The 22966-nt window shown below is 37.8% G+C and overlaps 4 protein-coding genes across 4 annotated transcripts; 2 read left to right on the forward strand and 2 right to left on the reverse strand.

Moving 5' to 3' along the window:
• Positions 1 to 5179: 5179 nt before the first annotated feature.
• On the forward strand, positions 5180 to 5932 carry MONOS_16009 (uncharacterized protein; the record flags this gene model as incomplete). The annotated part of the gene is made up of 1 exon (XM_067868917.1): positions 5180 to 5932. The coding sequence occupies one exon, from the start codon at positions 5180 to 5182 to the stop codon at positions 5807 to 5809; it is 630 nt and encodes a 209-aa protein (XP_067736599.1). The 3' UTR covers positions 5810 to 5932.
• Positions 5933 to 7297: 1365 nt separating this feature from the next.
• On the reverse strand, positions 7298 to 8803 carry MONOS_16008 (uncharacterized protein; the record flags this gene model as incomplete). Its single annotated transcript, XM_067868916.1, has 2 exons — positions 7298 to 8418; positions 8488 to 8803. 2 exons carry the CDS (start codon positions 8801 to 8803, stop codon positions 7298 to 7300), a joined length of 1437 nt encoding a protein of 478 aa, XP_067736600.1.
• Positions 8804 to 8851: 48 nt separating this feature from the next.
• MONOS_16007 (uncharacterized protein) lies at positions 8852 to 9592 on the reverse strand (the record flags this gene model as incomplete). The annotated part of the gene is made up of 1 exon (XM_067868915.1): positions 8852 to 9592. The coding sequence occupies one exon, from the start codon at positions 9590 to 9592 to the stop codon at positions 8852 to 8854; it is 741 nt and encodes a 246-aa protein (XP_067736601.1).
• Positions 9593 to 14976: 5384 nt separating this feature from the next.
• MONOS_12812 (uncharacterized protein) lies at positions 14977 to 22815 on the forward strand (the record flags this gene model as incomplete). Its single annotated transcript, XM_067865461.1, has 3 exons — positions 14977 to 15064; positions 15170 to 15587; positions 16389 to 22815. The coding sequence occupies 3 exons, from the start codon at positions 14977 to 14979 to the stop codon at positions 22813 to 22815; spliced, it is 6933 nt and encodes a 2310-aa protein (XP_067736602.1).
• Between the last annotated feature and the right edge of the window lie 151 nt (positions 22816 to 22966).

Raw genomic sequence — 22966 nt, forward strand, 5'->3', positions numbered from 1 at the left:
CAGGGATGCATTGAGATCGATCTCACAGGAGATAGCCCAGTTCCTGAGAAATCTGGGCTGGATACTGTCGGAGGAGAAGCTGAAGCTAGAACCCGCAAGGAGCGTGGAGTTTTTGGGATGGAGTTGGAATTCAGAGAAGATGGAAGTGACGCTCCAAGAGAGGAAGAGAGTGCTGCTCCTGGAGGATGTGCGAAAGTGGATAGCACATGCAAAGAAGAGGAGGAGACAAAAGACGAGGGACTTAGCAGCACTCCTCGGGAGGCTGAATTTTGTGAGGTTACAACACCCACCAGCGAGCTTGTGGATGAAGCGCATGCAATACGTGCTGAGACAGGCAATAGCCCGCGGAGGCTGGAACGGGACAGTGATACCCAACCCAATGATGTTAGGAGAATTAACACATTGGAGGAAAACTCTGCGAGAGAACAGACCAAGGAGTCTGAGGAGAAGGAACAGACCAGCAGAGCTAACAACGGACGCTTCGGAGCTGGGATGGGGTGCAGTATTAACAATACCAACAGAGAACAAAGAGGAGAAGATATATGTCCACGGGAGTTGGACCCTCCAGGAGAGCGCATTAGCGATAAACGAGAAGGAGTCCAGAGCAGTGTTGAGGACTTTGGAAAGGAAAGGAGCATGGCTGAAAGAACAGAAGATAGATCATATTCGTCTGAAGACAGACAACATGTCCACGAGATGGACAATCCAGAAGAAAAGGGGAGCGCCATCGCTCATCCCAACACTGAGAGCATTGGAGAAGAAACTGAACAGCCTGAACTTAACAATACAGACGGAACATCTCCCGGGAGAGCAGAACACGGAAGCAGATGCACTCAGCCGGATGGCGAAGAAGCCGGACTATGCACTGAAGGGGGAGAAAGTCGCAGAGATATTACAGTCAATCGCACCGAGAACACTAGATACAATTTCAGAACAGATTGCGCCGGTGCCCTGCGGAAGTACTTGGAGACTATCCTCCATGAGAAGGAAGAGAGAGGAAGGAACACCAGAAGACGACATAGTGCTAGTCCACCCGTTCCTGAGAAACATTGGGCGAGTGATGAAAGAGAAGATGAACGAAGCTCAGAGGAATCTGACGATTCTGATTCTGCCAGCCTGGCGGGGGCAGACCTGGACCCCGCTACTGCAGCCTGGGCATTTGACAAAGACCCTGGGGACCTTTCAGGAGTGCATGACACCGGGAACGAAGATGAGAAGGGAAGGCTGGAAATTACCCCCAGGAGAGGTAATAAGCGTTATACTGGAGAAGAGAATATTCAGGGGAGAGACCTCTTCTTAACATGGGGAGAACACGTTGGAGCAAAAGACATAGCAGCAGCAATACTTAGAAATCAGAAGAGTGAGAGAGATACGTGGAGAGCCCTGCGAAGATTCAAGCAATTTCTAGATAGAGAGAGCATGGATGACACTGACCCCCTCACAACGAAAGATGCTAAATGGATTATGGCAGAGTTCATCGAAACACTTTCGAATACAAACCTCTCAAGTGGAGTGATAAATCAGACAGTACGGAAGGTGCTGGATTCTATTAACCTCTTCAGAGAGACTAAGGTTGACGTGAAAGACATAGAGACATTTCTAAAGACCTATGTGGGGGAGAAACCAAGAAGAGGCAAACGATACAAATCGATGTGGGACTTGACAATCATCACGAAGTGGGCAGAAGCCACTCACGATATGAAAGACCCACAGACTCTCCAAAGGAGGGCTCTCATTTTAACCATGATATTTGGTGCGTTAAGACCAGCAGAGCTGGAGAGAATGAGAAGAGGGATAACGATACTTAGAGATGATTTAGTCCAGACACAAGTACAAACAAAAACATCAGGGGGAGAGACTGTTAAGGTTATTATAAATAAGCATCCAAACCCACGTATCGATGCGGTTGTAGCGCTCCAACGCTGGATGGATTATATAAAGACAACCTTTAGAGACGAACATGTGTGGTTCGATCTCAGGGGGAGGCAACCTGCAAACTTGCAGAGGATTAAAGAAGAATTAGTGGCTGTCCTGAGAGAGAACGGAATACCCGACACATTTACCGCGTACTCGATAAGACACGCTGTGATAACACACTTAGCAAGACAACAAGATGCAGATTGGAAAGCAATCAATGCGTACGCGAGATGGGCGCCAGGCTCTAGAGTAGCCCAGGAGTATTACACCGTGTTACCAGTTCAGGACACGAGATGGATCCTGGAGACAATCGGTGGCCCAGTACCCCTGGCAGAGAAGGGAGGAAAGTCGGAGAAGGACAGCAAAGGAAAAGAAATTTCAAATGAGAATACAGAATCTGAAACAAAGGAGTATCCGGAAGAAACATCACAATCTGGGGGAGAAGCGGAGACGAGCAAGAGAAAGAATTCGAAGAGACGAGGGTCGACTCGAGAGAAGAGTTCGCATCATGAGGACGATATAACACAACCCACCAGGGGTGATGAGACACCATCCATAATTCCCCGCAGCATCATGGAGCTGGCGGAGGGCAGACAACCTGCCTCGCAGAAGAAACTCGAGACCGATCGGAGGAAACGCGGAGAGAGAAGCATAGGACAAATTGTCATGCCCGCTCAAGTACAGAAGACTCGATCGAGAACCCCCCGAAAACAGCGCAAGAGGGGGAGGGAGTAGGGATTGAGGCCGCACCTTCATCCGCAGTCCCTCTGGTCATCCGCCGCACGGCAAGGTGCTAGGCATGAGGGTTTAAGATCAGAGGAGAGAGGAGAACGAGGGATTTCAAGACTCATTATTGAGGAGCAAACCTGCTCCTTGCGTTCGTATATTCGCTCTATTGCGAATTGATAGAACGCAGTGAGCAGGATTTGCTCCGAAATAATACTAACGCGGATGGAGAGACTCAGAGCGGCTGGGTGCGTAATAGAGAAACATATTTGGAGGAATATGACGAGAAAAAGGGCGAGATATAAAAGGATAGAGGAAAAGATCAACCGCCCGAAGATATTAATGTGCACCTAGAACCTTTTTTGAGAAACATGGAAACAAATAAAAAGTTCAAGCATGATCCTACTCCTTTACAAGATTAGTATTGTTTTTACAGAGAAGAATTGAATATTAAATATGCAGTGTGTGATGATTGGGGTTGCTCTGCTGATGCAGCAGAAGAGCGGGAGGCAGAGCGCATAACATGCAGTTTTCTTTTCCACGCCTCGCGAAAGCGAGAGTGGTTTTTCTTTCTGCTCCGTTTTTAATTTTCGCCTCACCGGATCCCTGCACAGCCTGCAGGAGGGAGCTCCGAGGGGTATGCCCCCTGCCCTCTGGTCTTCGAGACCATGGCAAAGGCGAAGTCGGTGGTGAAGTGAAGCGGACAATGCATTATTTTATTTTATTATTATTAAATTTTAATGCTATTGTTTTGTTTTTTCATCTCGCCCTTTTTTTTCCACGTCATTTGGGAGGGCGAAGTTTTTCACTCAAACCACCCATAATTTAAGATCAAACTCATTATTTCGGAGCAAATCCTGCTCACTGCGTTCTATCAAATTTGTTTCAAAAGTTAATAGCAAACCGGATGATTTGTTTGTCATTCAATTTTTATCTCATTTGAAATGCTCGTTTTCTTCAATAATAAATTCATCATTCCATCCTTTTTCAATCGTTTCTGTAACATATTTGCCAATCATCCATTTCCAAAAGTCTTTTCATCTCCATTTGAGAAGGTTTCTGAACCTTCTGAATAAAGAGAGATTTGAATGTTTTTTCAATTCCTTCTGATTGAATCAAGAATTGACTTCATCCAATTCCCAACCAATCTCTTCACCCTGCTTCCTTTCCGTCCGCACCAGTTGTTCGAGCTCTGATATCAACCGGATAGGGAGACATTCTCCAAACTTGTTATTTGCCAGATTATTTGGTAAAAAAGACGTGGAAGTTAAAATTATCTTTTTGATTAAAAGATAAATACAGATGCGAAAACTGGACGATCTGTTTTCATTATTTCTTGTTTTTTCATTCGCTTCGACCAATATATTGCAAATATTTCTATCTCATAATCACTAATTTGAACATCACTGTAAAGGGAACATGAATCCATGCAGAAATTGTTCATCCGATATTGCATAAAACTTTCAATCAAAATTCTTTGATTTGTTGAAAGGTAACATTTTATCAACTCCACTTTTCAATGTTTGCCATAATTCTTTTGAATTCGGATTTATTGTTCATTTTTTTGAAAAATCCTCGCCAAATTTTTCTATAAACAAACGGTTTTTAAGTTCTGATTTTTCTATGAAATTGTTATCTATTTATTCATGTGCATATCTGTTTTGTTCTTTCTTTTTTTGACATACTTACTTGATATTTGAATGATGATAACTTGCTTAATCTGAATGAAACGACTTTTCAAATATAAAGGAGAAAGCTATCGCATAAATGCTTTATGGTTTGTAAGCGTTTCAACAATTGTAATTTTCACGATTGTTCTTATTTTATTTTTTTTTTATTTCTTAAAGGAACACTTTTAAGAACGGAACATTGTGATGCGGAAGCGCAAAAACATGAAATTGAAAAAGCAATTGAAAAGCTGGATGAATTAACCGAGGGAGAACAAAAACTCCCTCTTTATGAAATGCTATACAACAAAATGGAAACTATGTTTGAAGAAAAGAAATTGTGTTTGGATAATGCAATTCTTTTGCTGAAAAACTTGGGATATTATAAAGCGTTGAAAAACATATGGGGAAATCGTTTTCATCATTCTGGTCTGAACAAAAGATTTATAAAGATGATAGTTGATGAAAATGAGAAAAAAGAAGAGAAAAACGAAAAGCTTCTTGTTGATCTTTGCGAATGCTTTTTAATGTTAAATAACTCTTATTCATCAGAAGTGGATTCAATTTGCGTGCCTTTCCTTCTAAAAGTTGCCTTGAAGAAAGAGGAAAGCAAAGAAACACGAAAAGAAGTGGAAATAATTTTACTGGCTTTGAGTGAATTTGGATATGGCGTGTGAACATTTCTATTTAATTTATGAAGTTATTGATTTTTTCCCTCTTTTTTTCAAAAGGAACTGAAAAAAGAACTTTTCTTGGATGAAATCAAAGAAATCATCCAATATCATCAAGAGCATCACAATCTCACTCGCCTTGCCTATCAGTCGGCTTGGAAGTTTTTGGTCAACAGATTTCACTGCGATTACAGAGAAATGGAAGATTTGATTGTGAATGAACTTCGACTTGTTAAAGAAGCGATAAGGGAAATGGACGAGCTGATATCATTTGAGGAATATGAGGGAGAAAGCGAGGAGGAAAAAGAAGAGAGTGAACCAGAAGCGAACGAAGGATATATTCTCATAAGATGGCTCTGCATATCTGACGATCTATTCAGTTGTTGTGAATCGTGGAATGAAGACATTTTAGGGCTTATGAAATGCGTTACGGGGGTATTTCGAGCAACAAATGAATGGTGCAATCAAATTGGCGATCATTGCTTTTATTGCTTTTATTGTTTTACAAGAAGAATAGAGGGCTATGATTTATTGCTGAAAAGCGGAGCAATTGATGCCGTTTTGAAGGAACTTTGGCGGAAAACGTTGTATCAAGGTATTTTTCGTGATTTTTTGGAGCGTTTTGCGTATCTTTGGAGAAGATTGGATGAGAAAAGAGATGAAGAAATGGAAGAGAAAAAACGAAAAGTTATGAAAAGAAAGATTCTTGAAATGTTAGAGGAAGAGGGATACGAAGATTGCATCAACAGATTTCGCTATTGCGTTGTTGTAAGATATTTTGCCACATTTTTGACAATTGGCACAGGAATCTATGATGTTCTTCTGTGAAGCAACTGTGCTTTTGTTATCTTCATTTTTTTTTAAAGCATTTCCATTTCATTTGGGTTTGAATGCTTCATTTGTTTTCATTTCACATGTTTGAGAAAATAGATTTTTTTCAAAAAAAAAAAACAATTTCGTTTTTTTCCTCTATAATTAACAAATTGGTAAAAATCTCATTTTTGAATTGTTTGATATTCAGGGAAGAAAGTGAAGTGATTTCCATTTTTTGTTCCCCGTTGAACTTTATCCATTCAAATGGATTTTTAATTGAAATACTTTGCTCATTTTGTTCAAAGAATCTCAGCTCGTTATTCTTTGGACGTGTAATTTTAACAATTTTTTTAATTGCCCAAACTTTCATTAAAAGAAATGTTTTTTGGAATTTTATCCATAATTCTTTGAATACAAGAACAAACTCATCAATGTTTTTTTTGTGAAACAAAAGAATAATCAACAATATTATTCCAGGCGTATATAAATTTGACACAAAATGGATTATTTGTATTCCAATAGATGAATTGTGAATAGATTTTTTCTATTTGAATAAATTCAACTTATTTGAATGAACTGGATTTTTCTTAAATGAAGTCATGTTATTTCAAATGGTTGAAGTGACACTTGAATAAAGTGCGATACACTTAAATAAATAATTTGTGAAAAAATGGTGAACACTAATTATAAAATTTTTTCGTTAAATCTTTCACTTTATCAACAGAATAATTGAAAAATTCCTAAAAAATTATTATTTTATTTATACAAAAATAAATTTTCAGATGTGTTTAAAGATGATTTTGTTTGATAAAACGAGCTTGAAATATCGAAAATTTAGAAGTTGATACTTGTTATTCGATTCTCTTTTGACTTTTTTATTTTTCATTTGATCATCGAATAATTTTGTATCTTAAACAAAAGTTTGCTTCTATTGATGTTCGTGGAGATATCTTCCACCAAGAAATTCAATATCTCTGAAGCGCACAGTTGAATTCGTAAATTAATGTAACTTTCTCCTTTGTTGCTTTCTCCGATAAGTGGATATATTCAATTTTTATATAAAGGTTAACTTCTCAAAGCAACTCAATATTTTTCTTCTCTACATTCTTCTCCACCTGCCTCAAATGAGTATTAAATGATGTGATTATCGTTATCATTTCGACTGCCTTCGGATTTATCTTTATGATGTCGTTCACAATCTCAATGAATTGTTTCGCTTCTTCTTTTGTTTTCTTTATCAAATAGTTGCTGCGATATGTGCAACAAGCACATTCAATTATACCACAACAAATAAAACGTTCGCAACCAATGTAATCGATGATTATCCTTCCTTTTCTCCTTCAACATTTCTTTCATCTCCTTTTGATTGAAGTTTTCTTCTGTGTTTCAGAATGAATGGATCAATTGAAGAATGCGAGCTAGCACTCTCTTACAGAAGGCTCACAGGCTCTTCCGTTGTTTCAGAAGCCATTCACACTATTAATGCTGGAATGACTACAAGAATTAAAGTTTCATTTTCAAAAAGTTGTGCATGCAGTGGAAATATCTGAGCTTGTGAATCGAATCATTGAATGAATCAACCTGGAGAGCCAAGCAACAGGGCAGAAGCAAGAAACATGCAAGATCAATCGCAAGAGTGTTGCCTTGCTGGTGAGACTTCACTGAGTGAAGCTGCGGAATGAAGAACGAAGAGGCTCTTTCTGAAGTAATTCCAGAGAGACTGCATCCCAAGCTCAATACCCAAAGTGATGAGTTCTCTTTTAAGCCATCTTCGCCTTTCAGACTCTGAATGTTCAGCAGCGCATGGTCTGAACAGACGATGTTGTTCCTCATGGATGGATAGCCTGCTGCATTCGGGATGTTGTTGGCAAACAATCCAAATTGTGCGGATATGCTTCTTCCTGACACAGATAACCCTCCTTTTAATGAATTGGCGGTTGTGGTGTTTTTCATTACTCCTGAACAATTGGAAAGATCGATCATGGAGCCATTCCACTCACATAGATCTTCAAATGGTTCTTTGTTAGCTCTCAACTCTTGTGTGCTTGCTGCTACATCATACACGCATGAAGATAAGCAAACATCCGATAAATTCGTCAAAGCAGCAATTCTCCCCTTTTCTGAGGATGAAATGCATTTTTGGTTGGTGCAATTCTCTAATTCCACCAACAAAGATGAAGATGAAGCGGCCAAACAGCACGGACCAAAGGAATTTCTGGTTATGTTTTGAAATGAAGACTGCTTCAGCAGGAATGTCGAAGCATTCGATGTCACTCTCACTGCACACCCATCCCCAAACACGGTGTTTGAAACAGCCAAGAAATTCATCTCAACATCCGTTTCTTGGCATTCAACAGAAACCAACGATTCACTTGAAATGCGAGCATCATCGAATTCCAAATGAATGCCCTGGATGTTTGAATGCCCTCCAGAACCATCTGAGGAAAACACAATCACGCTTGATCCGCTCGGAGTGCCTCTCATCTGAATGTTCTGGATCTGGCAGTCTTTGCAGTTGCGAAGAACGAGGCCTGATCGCTGAGCGCTGCAATTGGATGCATGCACCTGCTGCATGGACAGCTTTGCCAGTTCGTGGAAATCCATCAGCACTCCAGTAATAACATCTGTGAAATTCAGAAATGCACATTAGAAATATTCCCCACGACTTGTCACCAGGCATGAAGAACTGAGACAGAGGCCAGCAAAAGTGCAGTCAGAAATCGTCAATCTTCCACCACTCATTTCAACAATCGAGCAATTCAGTTCAATTTCAGATCCTCCACCAGAAGCTACTTGAGCAAATATTGTGTCTGCAATCGACAAGTTGCCATCAGTCAGTGATAATAAAATGGAGTTCAGAGAAGAAAAAACTCTTCCAAACAAAAACGAAAGAAATTCGATTTTGACTCTCGATGAGCACGAAATGAGACTGCTCGCCTTGCTATCAATGCTGCTGTTCAGCATAATACTCACCCTTGCGCCTTCCGCATCCAGCGATTTGACCGTCATATCATGTGTACTTGCTTTGCCAGATACCACAATGCATTTATCAATAAGTTAATTGCTGTAAACAGATGGAATGACGTGAGGTAGTGCAACATTTAAGGAAATGCAAGGTTCGCTCATTTCCCGGCACTGGCGCGAATCAGAGGCATTGTAGGCTGAAGAAGATGCAAATATCGTCTCGCTTTGATGCACAACCACAAACAGCATAAGATCTTGCTCGTCCGCATAGTCGGGTGCTGTGCATCCCCACATCGCAAACTCCCGAACAACCGGAGGCCTGAAGTCGAGCTGGAAGAGCTCAATGCTGATTTGAGATTTGATATTCGCACATTTCACATACAGCTCTCGTCCTGTGAGCGCCTTGTTGTTCATGAAAGTTGTGTTTTCCAAGAGAAACGGCAAAGGACTGTCGCTCGCGATTGATGAACAATCCTGGAATATTGCGCCTCCTCTTCCACTTTCTGAGCAGAAACACTCCGAGACAGCAGAAAAACGGCACTCGAAAAAGCCTCCTTCGCTCAGGCTCATGATCATTCCACCACCTTTCTCGCTTTCGCTGCTTCCACAATCCTTGATCGACGTGTTTTGCACAGATACACTGCAAGGCTCGCAATCAGTGCAGCTGATGATGGAGGGCTCAGATGGAGCATTTTGGAGTAGTGAATGGAGCGTGCAGCATTTCAGTTGCACCGTTGTACTGCCGCCTTCATTCAATCTCTGAGACTCGTCTTGAAATTCAGCCTGCGCAAATACTGCCACAACGCTTTTGCGCATCAGTTCAATATTGCTCATCGAAACATTTATCATGTCAAACTGCTGCCAAGCGATGCAATGAGGATGCTTTCTTCGGCTTGGATGAATTTGAATAAGCAGCTCGATAAGAGGCATGTTCCAGACAGGCAGACAACGATGAAACAAGAAATGCTTGTGTGAGAAGCTCATCCAAATAGAAAGAGAAAAGCGGTTGAACTTTATTCATTATTCAATGAAATAATGAATACATGTTTCTTTATTTTTTTATAATTTTCAAAAAAGTTCTATCAATTTCATATATTGTCCGAAGATTTTCTCAAGTCTTTTAATGTTATCGAACCAATCTTAGTATAAATGCTAGTTGTTTGCGTATATATTGGTGCAAACAAATTTGTTCTATTTGCTCAATATAAATATATATAATTCTTGAAATAATTCACGAAATTCTTCTTTTTATCAATTTTCAAAACTGTTAAAACATGTGGATTGCATTCATATAAGTTAAATAATCAACGAATGTAACGTTGATATGTTTTGAATCGTTTGTTGGTGAAAAAGAATTTAAACAGTTTAATAAACATTTTGATCATTTCGATCATTAAAAAATTTTGATGAAAACAACAAAAATCATTCGCAAAACAACATAGTTAATTTACAAATAATATATGTGTGTTTTTGCGATCAATTTTTTATACATCAAAAATATTTGTTTTTTATATTAATTTTCGTAACTCAAATGAACTCAGTCTATCTCAAATGAACTCGATTTATTCAAATAAACTCGAACTATTCGAATAAACATGAGTTCATTTGAATAAACCTGGTTATTTAAATGAAAAAAATCTATTCAAAATTCATCTAATGAATATCTTAATTTATTGATTTTTCGATGTTGAAGACAATTGTCTCATAATTGTTTGAAAAGTTTTTATTTTCTTTTTTTTTAATATAAATACTTAGGGAAGTGAGCAATGAGAAAAATGAAATATTTCAATGAAAAGATAACATTCAACAAATAATTATTTTGATGAAACTATTATTTCATTGAGCTTTTTAGTTGATTTCCATACAAATCTTTTGTGTGTTTCAAATTCAAGTGTTTTTCTTTGTAATGATGATATTAACAGCTCCATTCTTTTTTTTATTTTTTGAAAAAGATCCTTGAAAATTTTTTTAAAAATAGTTTAAATTGAGAACATACAAATGGTGAATAACAACCAATGAAAATATGGGTGATTGTTTTTGAAATCATAATTAAAACAAATGAGTGGAGAAAATTAATATTTGTGAAATTGGTTAATTTTCTCCAAAAAATTATTCAATTAATAACTTTCATCACAAAAACTTGTTATTTCCAAAAACAAAAAATAACAAACCTTTCAATTCTTTCGATGTTTTATTATGTTCATTTTTTAATTTCCAAAAATATGATTTCAAACCTTTTTGGAAAACAAAATGATGTTCGGATGATAGAATAGAGATGATTTCGAATATTATTGAAAAGTTTGATTTGATGATTTGCTTCCAATAAAGAAAAATGAACATTACAAATGAATGCAAAATCAAAAGAGACCGTTTAAACTTTTATTCACCTTCAACATCTTCTTTTGTTTCATGTTTCATGGATCAAACATTTGAATGGGAAATATTGAGAAAATGGAAAATGATTTTCAATTGATCACAAACTTGAAAAAAATGATTACAATAAATTACACTATATTTTGTTATTTCACACGCATATTTTGATCGAATTTCTGTTCCTGCTCACAAATTTCTCAATAGAAAAATGTGAACAATAAGAAATGATGAAGTTATTAATTTTTTCGTTTATTTTGAAAAGCTGTCACTTCAACAAAATGATAATATGATATCTTTATTCAACCAGATAGTTATTAAAAAAACGTGGAAAAAAATATGGGTGATTATTTTTGAAATAATATTTTTTCATTCAAAAATTTCGGTGCAAAAATATCTCTTGAATAACAATAAAAGAACACTGAAGAGAGAAAAGGCTTATTCAAAACATTTTAATTTTTTATTTAACGAAAACATTTGCGTGAAAAACAATTATTATGCTTTTTTTCTTTTGAAATGAAAATTGCTTTCGAATAATCAACAATCTTAAAAAATCAACACACAGAAAAAATATATGATTTCAAAAATAAACACCCATATAAGAAGAAATGGATGTAATTTGGGTGATTCTTTTTGAAAAGTCACAGATGTTTAATCTTCAAATAAGTCAAAATCTTCATATTTTGCTCAAATTTCTGTTTCCACTTACGAATCTTTTTAAGAATGTGTGAAATAGCATTATCCAGAAATAAATTCCATGCTAATAAAGTTTGGTCAATATGGGTCATTCTTTTTGAAAAGTCGCAAATGTTTAATTCTCAAATAAATGAAATATTTTATATTTTACTCAAATTTCGGTTAACATTCACCAAACTTTCCTAATATGAAATCTATTTCTTGACAATGCTATTTCAAACATTCTTGAGAAGATTTGTGAGCTGAAACAGAAATTTGAGCAAAATATGAAATTTTTGATTAAAATGAAAATTAAACATTTGTGACTTTTCAAAAAGAATGACCCATATGAATGAAAATTTATGCAAAATGTAAAAATTTTAATTCATTTGAAAATAAAACATTTCCGATTTTTTAAAAAGAATTACCCATTTATGAAATCAAAACATTTGGGGGAAAATACGGATTTTCAAGCTTTTTATTCACAAAGCATGAAAAAATTGGTTTTCTAATAACATTACCAAACTTTCTCAGATTTCAAAATAAATATGATTTTCATATCCGTGAACAGGCGTCGTAGAAAAAGAAACATTAAGTTTTCCAACATTTCACGAATGTCAAAAAATGGTCCCATTTTTATTGAGTTTTTTAGTCTTAAAAAGTCAATGAAAAGTGCATAATTTTTCAATGAAAATGCCTGAAGTCATATATTTTGTCCCATTTTTCGAAGAGATCATCAAAAAATCAGTTAACCACTTTTTTTTCAAAATTTTTTTCGAAAAAAATTTTGAAAATTATTATTTTGAATTTTATAAAGACAGTGTCTGGCTTTTGAATTGATATTTGAGTGTAATTTGCTTTTGTGAAAGTGAAAAAAAGATTTGTTTAGCAATTAATGAAAAGTGAAAAAAGCAAATACTGTCAATTTCTGACTAAGATGTGAATTTTATGCAATTAAATCTTTCCATGTTATTAACAAAATGAAATAACATGCTTTGCACTTTATGAATCAATATCAAGATTTCAATCTGTCTTTTCATGTTTTGAACGAAAAAAAGTGAAACTCCTGAACATCCATTTCCCCACTACATTAATTTGATTAATCATTGAATCAAATATTTTTGTTTTCAAAACATTTAATCAACCATAATAGATGCTTTGATAACTGTTTCGACAAATGAAAACTTGAATTTTCAACAGCAAGGAAAAAGACAGGACAGAAGCCATCATTCAGCTTTAGACGATGGATATGCAACAGCAAAAGGATTCGAAACGAGGACATTTCCCCAAGGAAGCCTCTTCATCAAATCTTCATTCAGACTGCTCTTCTCAGCAACCGGAACAAACAAAGTCAGGAGGAAAGGCAAAGCATCCAACACAGAGTTTTGCAGCATGCTCCTTTTCATCAGCCGGAGCCAAACTGTTGCCAACAGCGGAGAAGATATCGATTTCTTCAACAAAACACAGCAATAATCAAATGGCAAGCGACCATGCACTTGAAGGCTCTGCGATTTATTTGTCCAGGATTGGCATTAATTGTTGATTCATCTTTTTTTTTTTTTGCGTTGACAAGCGATGCCACAACGATTTCCATGATTTTGACATTTATTTTTATCGGTATTTAGTCACATTCCGATTATCATTCTTCTTCGAACATGCTCCCATTTTCATTGCAATTTTCATTGGACTTGCTGAAACACATTGGCAGCTTTGAATTGACAAACGCGATGCTTGGAACAGCAGTTGAACATCAACCGCTTTGAGTTTGCTGTAAGGTGTGAATCATTATTTCATTAATTTTGTTCCATTCGTTTTCGCATTTCCCTTTTTTTAGTTTGAAGACATATTTGCGCGAGAGCATTTTGAAGGCAATCCATCTTTTAAATGCACAGATTCTCAAATTGTCTGAAAAGCACTGACTTTGAACGATTTTGCATTGGAAGGCTTTTCATGAGAGAAAAAAACGAGATTTATGCAGCACATGGAAGAGGGCAATGGAGAAGAAGAAGAAGAAGAAGAAGAAGAAGAGGAGGAGGAAGAAGAGGAACAAAAGTTGAGGAAGGAAGAAGAGGCAGATGGGGTTATTTGTGTGTGGTAATGAGAAAGCTAGGCCTGCAAAGAAGGAAGAATATTTCATAATTGTTTGTTGGAAAAATGGATTTTTTTTTTTAAATTTTCTTTGACTGAAGAAAGTTTTGCAACAGAAAAACAAGGGAAACAATTGAATTTATTTGAATTTTTATTAAAATTATTTCGTTTTGCAAAATGGGCTTTTGAGATATTTGAACATCACTCACCAAACACCAATATTTGTTTGATTACTGTTTTTTGTTTTCTTTTTGTATTTTTGAAAGAACATGTTCGTTGAATGCTACATTACATGTTTTTCTCTGTCTGCACAAAGGACATTTCAAAAAAGAAACAATTTCCCAAAGGAAAGCAGATGAGTGTTTTATTTTTAAAAAACAAAAATAATATTGATTTTTCACTCAAACAGATAAATATGCAGAATTGAGAAGGAGCAAGAAAGCAGGAAACGAATAGAGCAGAAGGGCTTGTTTGAATTTTTGTGGTGAAGAATTTGGAGAAGTTGTGCAACAGACAAAACAGGTGGGAATGTGAATTGCCGAATGATAAAGAGAACATCTTCAGAACAAAAAAAGACAATTGATGGATAAAGAATGAGAGAGAGAAAGAAAGGGGAACTTTGAAGAAGAACTTGTTTTTTTATTGTATTGGAAAGGATGCACACATACAAACACTTGACATTTGAAAAGCAAAAAAGATAAGAAGTTTTCTTTTTCACAAAAAATTGCTTCAAACTTCTTGATTTTGAATAAAATAAAACAACAATTAAAAAAATTGATATTTTTGTATTTTATCTAATTCTTCAATTTGACACTCATTTTTTGATTTTGAATTTGCACTTCACATTTTTCAAACAAAAAATCAGTTATCTAAATTTGCATAAACTGATTCGTGTCATTCTACACAAAAGAGAAGAATTTTGAATTTGCATCAATTGGAACATGCCTCAAATATCATAATGACGATTTTTCTTTTATGCATTCAGTTTTCAATCAGTGAATGAAAATAGTTTTTAAATTGATAATTTGATCATTTGTATTATATTAAATTTTTCGAAACAAAATTGATTTTTATTCTCGATAAGCATGCATTTGTTCCTTTTAGCATGTCTGATTCTGGCAGAGACATTTAAATCTCAAGTTGTCTATGAAACAACCACTTTGGAAAACCAAGGTATTTTTTCAAATATAACTTTTAAATATAACTGTATTTATTTTGGTCAAGGCAACTCAAATGATGCACAATTTTTCGCAAACGGAAATAACAATTATTTGTCAGAACAGAGAAAAGCATCAGGAACGAACAGATGGAAGGCAGGAACAAGCACAGCAATTTATTCATTTATACGATCTTCCAATTCTTCAGTTGGACTGAAAAATGTGGCAGTGGAATATTCTGCCTCGCCATTTATTCTAATTACAGATGCATCGGATGTGGTGTTGGATTCTTGCATTTCCCACCAAAAGTCGGAATCTCCGTTTCATTTGATTATCGGGTCAATCTGCCTCACAAACATGACTTTGATCCCCCAAAAGAGTCTTAACCCTTCCGGTCTCATATTTTCATCTGATGATTCCAATTCAGCCATTTTGAGAAATTCCATCATGACAGACCTGACTGTCTCATCTTCAGACTATTTTCTTGTTTCAGGAAAGAGCAAAAGCGAACAGATTGATAATTGTGCCTTCAGGAACATGTCTGTGAAATATACCACGAATAGCGATCATTTTGTGGAACATTCATGTTTTCGAAGTTCAATGGAGAAATGTCTTATTTATTCGTGTGTGAATGCCTTTGAAGGAGGGATTTCGAGTGGATCTTATTCTTCACAGGAATTTGTCTGCAAAAACACAACAATAAACTTCGGGAAAAGAGAAGCAAATTCCCTTCAGAAAAAAGGACAAATTAATTCAACGGAAAGCCAATCCTTTTCTTTATGCGAATGGACTGATTGCACATCCCCACAAGGAGGAGCGCTTTATGTTCATGACAATGCAAGTGCAATTCTCAATGTTGAGAATTCGTCATTCACAAGATGCAACGCTTCATCCACAAGAGGCGGAGGAATATATGCTTTGAAAATTGCTGAATGCATTGTGCTTCATTCAACATTTGTGCAGTGCTTTGCAGCAGGAAAAACAAATTATGGTGGAGGAGGAATTCAATTCGAACATGTAAATGTCCAATCAATTGTTGATGATTGCTCTTTTCACAGCTGTTTTGCTGAAGATGAAGGCGGGGCAATAAACCTACGACCAACAAAAACACAAAAACAAAAACGTTGCATTATTAATTCTGTTTTTTTATTTTGTCATTCAACAATTGATTGTGGAGGCGCTATTATGCATTGGAACTGCACTGATCAAGTAGTAATTTCAAATTGTTTATTTTGTCACTGTTATTCTTTGAGCGGAGGTGGAGCAGTTAGCCATCAAATCAGTTCAAATAATAATGGTATTTTGTTTTATTACTGTTTCTTTCATAACAATACTTGTAGTAAAGGTGGACATGATATTGCTCTGCATGGCTCAACCTCAAATAATATTGATTCCACCTGCTATTCAACCAGGCAATCAAAAAACAGAGTTAGTTCAAGTTACAGTTCGATTGTTGATAAAAGCGAATGGCTTCACAATGATTTTGGAAATGTGAGATTTGTCTCATCAACTGATTCACAACCAAAAGGCAACGACACATATGCTTGTGGAATTTATGAATCTTATCCATGCAGCACCATCAGTCGTTGCCTCACACAACTTATTCCAGACTTGGTTCCCAATGTCGAAATATTTTCTGGAACGATTATCGAAACAAATAGTTTTGATTGTGGATCCGACAGTTTTACTGTTTATGGCCAAAGCAATATGAGCACAGCAATCCACACAGAATTTGAAACATCTGGGATATCTCTTTTTTCGGTCTCGACAGGCACATTGACTGCCAGAGACTTTGTTCTTGTGCATGGCTCGGCTCATCCGAATAACCGTGGGTCAAGGCTGTTCGAGATAAGTGGAGCAGGAGGAATGAGCGTCAGCAGACTGAACATATCTTTTGGGAGCGGACAATCATCAGAAACAGCATTTTCGACAGAACTGATAAATGTCCAGAATGGGATGTTTCAGATGGGAAATGTGAACTGGGCAAAGACGATTTCCACAGATTCACTGTTTTCGCTTTCTTCAACAAATGAGATTTCATTGGCACTTTCTGAGTGTGGTTTTGATGGGATTGAGAGAACAACGAGCGGAGCAGCAGTGATATCGTTTTCGAATGACAAGGCCAACATTGATGTGAATTCGAGCACTTTTGAAGGATGTGGAAGCAGAACATCGGCTGATGGGGGATCGATGATGCTGTGTGTTGGGAATGGAAATGAGGTGAAAGTGAAAGGTGGATCTTTTGATGGGTGCTATTGCTCTGCAACATATGGATTTGGGGGAGGAATCCTTCTTCGATTATTGAATGAAAATCCCAATTTCCTGATCTCCTCTTCATTCGGAACAAACACAGCCAAATGGGGAAGCGACATCTTTGTCATTTCACCCAATCTGGAAGAAACAGCAAAATCAGAAAACATCACATGTGTGACAGATTCATTGGATTCTCTTGAGAAAGTGAGAGGATATGACAATGGAAACACGAGTGTGGCCATTCCTCTGTGCATCTATCTCCTTCCCACCCCAGAAGAAATATATGTGAGCAATTCTGAGGCATCCAATCACTCACACTGTGGAATTGTCCAATTCCCTTGTTTGACAATGAAGCACTCCCTCACAAAACAAACAGGAACAAAGAAAATTGTTGTGAATGGAATGATTATGATGAGTGATGAATTGGCCTTTGCTGGACAGAAACATGAAATGCGAGGAAATGATGATGAAAGTGGCTGGACAGTCTCTGATTCAAGTGAAACATCCAATTCATCGATGATTTCAGCAAATGTTGAAACAGAATTATCAAAACTCATCTTCTCTCTTCCATCTTCCCTTTCTCTTCACTCCACTTTCATTTCGTCATCTTCATCATCAATGACTCTGTCTCAATGTTCGCTTTCCCTTCAAAATCCATCATCAGAATTGACAATTCTGTTTTTGTCCGTTGAGTCAGGGATCCTGATAATCGACAAATTCTCAGCTTCATCAATTGATTTGAGGAGAAATCCGGTGATTTCATTGTCTGGAAGTGGAACAAATACCGAGTTGATGAGCGCTCTGTGGTTGAACATGACGAACAGCAATTTCACAAAAATCGAAAGAGCAGCTGGAAGTGGAGGGTGTGTGAGCATTGACAACAGCGATGATGAAAATACAAACACACAAATAAATATTGAAGAGTGTGAATTTGATGAGTGTTCTGTGCTGGATGATGAAAGCAGAGGAGGGGCCATTGATGCTCAGTTGAAAGGGTGCATTCAAATGAATGTTATTTCATGCACATTCACAGGATGCACAGCACCAGCAGAAGAACGGAAGATTGGGTTTGGGGGAGGGATGGCACTGAAGCTGATTGATGATGATTCTTCGTTTGTGATTTCATCACCTGTTTTTGAGGCAGACAAGCCAAATATTGCCAGATATGGAAATGATCTGTTTGTTGAATCGCCAAACTTGACAAAGAGCATCACAAACACCTCTCTTCCATTTGTGACTGGGCATCTGGCAGATATTTCGTTTGATTCTATGAGAGGCTTTGATGGGAGTGACACAACGAATGCCATTCCACTGGTCAATTTCTGGCGAGCGATTGGGTCAGAGATATTTATTGGGAGCGAAGGTTGTGATGTGTGTGTGTGTGGATTCTCGGATTATCCGTGTCAGTCGATGGATCATTCGTTGACAAGACTGGCAGAAGGAAAGGAAAGGAATGTCAGCATCAAAGGAAAAGGATATCTGCAGAAGAGTGTTGATGTGAGTGGAATATCAGTGAAATCGGATGAGAGCAGCATGTGCTCATTGGAATGTGTCTCATCGCTTGAAGGAGCAGAAGGAGCAGCAATGAAGATTTGTGGCATCACCAATTTCGAGCTGATGAAGTTTGTGATTCCATCTTCATTCGCAAGTGGAGTGAATGTTTTGATGCATGTTGGCTCAAGCGAGGGATTGTTGACTGTGAAAGACTGCTCATTCACCAAAAATGGAGATGAGAGAGAAGAAGTGACAGATTATGGGCTGATCAAGGCAGAAGGAGGGACAGTTGTGCTGGAATTGGTGACGATGCAATTGTTGAGCTTTTCGCAGGATGTTATTTCTGTGCTGCCAACAACAGTGCTGAATGCGAAAAACCTGACGATGAAGAATATTGGGGTGGATGGAGCAAGTGGATTGAGGATATCAAAGGGATCAGCTGGAGAGAAGAGAGGGGGCAATGAAGGAGAACAAAACATTGTTATTGAGTGGAGTTTGTTTGAAGAAGTCACCCAAGACACAACAGAAAACATCTCGATCATTCGAAATGAGAATGATGCGCCATTGAAAATGGTGATTGGGAACACAACGATGAAGAGATGCGGAGGGTTGAAGTGTGGAAAGGGAGGAGGGATGTTTTGTGAGTTGAATGAGGGAGGAAGTTTTGAGTGCTCATTTTGCAAGATTTCAGAGTGTTTCTGCTCGACTGCAGGAAGAGGCGGGTGGCTGTTTCTGGAGTGCACCTCAACAGCTGATAAGCCACTGAATTTTGTTCTGTCGAATATCACATTCAGAGACAACTCTGCATTGAGAGGGAGAGATGTTTATGTTCGATGCCACTCAATCGATTCACAAATTGTTGATGAACAATTCTTGCTGGATTTCAGAGCGCAGTTTGTGAAGGACAAGGCAATATGGGGATGCACAACAGACTCGTATGTTGGGGAAGAGGATCTTCTGCTGAGGGTTATGAGATACCAGAGCGAGACGATATTTGTATCATCAGTTGCAGACAATCGCGCAGACAGCAAGCAATGTGGAGAGTTCAATACTCCTTGCCACTCACTGAGCTTTGGAGTGCAGCACATCATTCCATCTCTGTACTCACAGATGCTGATCTTGGGGCAAACGGAAATTGTTGGGGAGTGTGATGTTCTTGATGTGACCATCCGCTCATTGCAATCTCCCTCAGCTGCATTGGTGCATCTGAACTCAACAATAACCAACGAAGGAAGTGTTATCACAACATCAGAGAAAGTTCGGATTGAAAGTGTGAAATTCAACTTTGGTCAGTCATTTTCATATTCGGGGTGTTCAATCATTCAAGAAGCAAATGGTCAGCTTTCTCTTTCATTTGTTGATTTTTCTTCAGTTGGCAAATCAGAAAGCATCGAATTAGTTGGTCTCAATTCAACATTGTTGAACATCGAAAATGGAATTCTTCATGTTGATAACTGCTCAATGTCAATGCTTTCATTCAAAAAGCCTTCATTTTTGTTAAATGGTGATGAGATAAATATTGCAAATGTGAAACTGGAGCAAATCGAATCAACAACAGATGTATTTGAGATTGGACAATGTGGAAGTGTTGTATTTAATGGAGTATCTGCAGATGGAGTGAAATTATCTGAAGGTTGTGTCATTGCGATAAACGATTTGTCTTCGAGTTCAATTTCAATTGGAATCTCCTCATTCAACAACTGTTCGAGAAATTCAAAAGGAGCTTCTGTTCTTTCAGCTTCTTCATCATCTGCTCAAATCGTTCTTTCAAACTGTTCCTATTCAAACTGTGATTCTCTGTCAAGCAAAGGAAGTATTGTTGAGTTGCATAATACAAATGATATTTCGATGGATTCATGTCAATTTATTGGAGTGAAAACAAAAGAAAGTGAAAATGAGAGAAACAGCGATTTTGAAGAGATATGCAAATGGAATGGATCACTTGTTCACTCAACGAATTCTTCATTAGAGATGAAATATGTGACAATAATGAATGCTTCATCAGGTGGATTGTCAGTGTCTGCAGGCGATGTGACGATTGAGAAAGGAGAGTTTATGAACAACAATCCATTCATTGAAAAATATCCCTCTCTTCGTCGAAACATAATTTGTTCAGATTCTGCATCACTGACCATTTCCAGCTTGAAAGGCGGAGATGGATTGATGCCAAATTCTTCTCTTTGGATTTTGAATGATGGATGTGATTTGAGAGGGATAGCAGGAGAAAGGTCATCTCCATTTTTCATTCCCAGACTGGAAGATGTTTCAGTGAATGAAAATGGCAGCAATGTTGTTGTGAAATTCAAGGGATCTCTTTTTGTGCCTTGTGACTTGTCATTCAGATTGATATTCAAAACGGGGGATGTGGAGTTGGTTGAGACATATCCATTTGAGGAAGACAGTTTTGTTTCAGAAACAGAAGTGATTGGAAGAATCCCATCAGAAAATATATCAAAGGTTGCAGATGAAACAGAGGTGTCAGTGATGATTCTGTTTGGAAAGCAATTGACCGCAACCTCTCCACAGATTGTGAAGAACAAAACAGAACCAAAGACTGGAAATGATAAAGTGGTGGAAGGAGGAAAAGAAGGGAAATCATCATGGTCATTGATAATTGCTATCATATTTGTTGTTTTGTTTTTGATCGTTCTGATTGGATTTATTTTGTTTGCGGTTCGGTGGAGAAAGGCAAAGAATGAAGCAAAAGATCTAAGAGAGATTGTGAATGACACAGTGAGGAAGGATCCGAAGCTGATTGAGATGGTGACGATGGAGCCATCACCCGAGGAGCAGTGGAGGAGAGCAGAAAGGGAGGCAGAGAAGAAGAACGAAGAAAGAATCAAGAAGAGAGTGTATGAGAAAAGCTTGGGACACTCAGAATCGTCAGAGCATTTGCTGAGTGAATGTGGCTCAACAGAATACATTTTGGGGAGAGACTCAGACAAGATCCCTGATTGGGCACTGGAGAAGGTTGAAGAAGAAGATATAAGAAAGAGATCACCATCACCATCCATTTCATCCACTTCCACCACTTCAACAACAGACTCAGATTCAACATTTGTTCGGGGTGAGGATCTGTGCCCCACCACCTCGTCGATGTCGAATCTGGTGGATGTGATGGCGTGTTCGTCTCCCCATGAGAAGCTGATTGTGGATCTGAGGGATTCGCTGTTCATGCTGTTGCATGGAAGGAACAAGACAAAAGAGATGGCGATAGGCACTCTGCAGGAGAGGGAGATGACAGCTGCACAGATCCTGTTCTGGGTGGCGAATCTCTCACTCCACTCGTTTGATGAAATGGAGAATCCTCTGTCATCTCTTTCCAATCTCACTCCGCACATTGTGCTGTTCTCGGAACACATGGTGATCTGCATTGTTTTGCACTCGGACTTTTCATCAGACTCTGACAGTTCATCTGTCTCTTCAAGCTCCACCATGGTCACATCTTGCTCTGATGTTTCAGTGATGAGCGAGAGATTCACCAAGTCGCCACCACCTTCATCAGCGTTTGAGGATGATGACGATGATATCAGAAAAGAGTGTCTGAGATGGAAGGCACCAGAGCTGCAGATGAACAAGAAGATGGGAGCGACAAAGGAGTCAGTGGCATTCTCGATTGGGATGATGCTGTGGGAGTGCCTGACACTGGAGATCCCATTTGATGAGTATGAGGGTGAGGTGGCAGGGCAGAAGATAGTGAATGGAGAGAGACCGAATATGAAAAAAATTGAGGGATCTCGGTTGAAAAGTGTGGTGGAGAAAAGTGTGATGGCGCAAATGCCAGACAGAGTATCGCTTTCAAGCATGAAGAGAGAATTCATTGGACTGTTTCCAGCGAATGCAACTATGCTGACGGTGACAGATGCACTGTGCTATGGAGGGGATAGCAACGAAGAAAGAGGCGAAAACTGTGTTCGAAGAAACAGCAGAATAGTGGAGTGTGTTCTGATTGAGGAGAATAAAGATGATATTATTGTTGGTGATGGAGACAGCCCAAACAACAAATACGAGAGAAACTGAAAAGATGAATTTGAGGAAAAGAAATAACATTTAAAGAAGATTTTGAATAATGAATAAAAACAGCAATTTTAATTATATTTGATTGAATGATGTGTGTCTGATAATGAACACACTCTCTTTATTTTTTGAAAGCGACTATCCTTTATATCGA

Source organism: Monocercomonoides exilis (genome assembly GCF_001643675.1).
Source record: "Monocercomonoides exilis strain PA203 chromosome Unknown scaffold1-2713096, whole genome shotgun sequence".
In the NCBI taxonomy this organism is placed as follows: Eukaryota; Preaxostyla; order Oxymonadida; family Polymastigidae; genus Monocercomonoides; species Monocercomonoides exilis.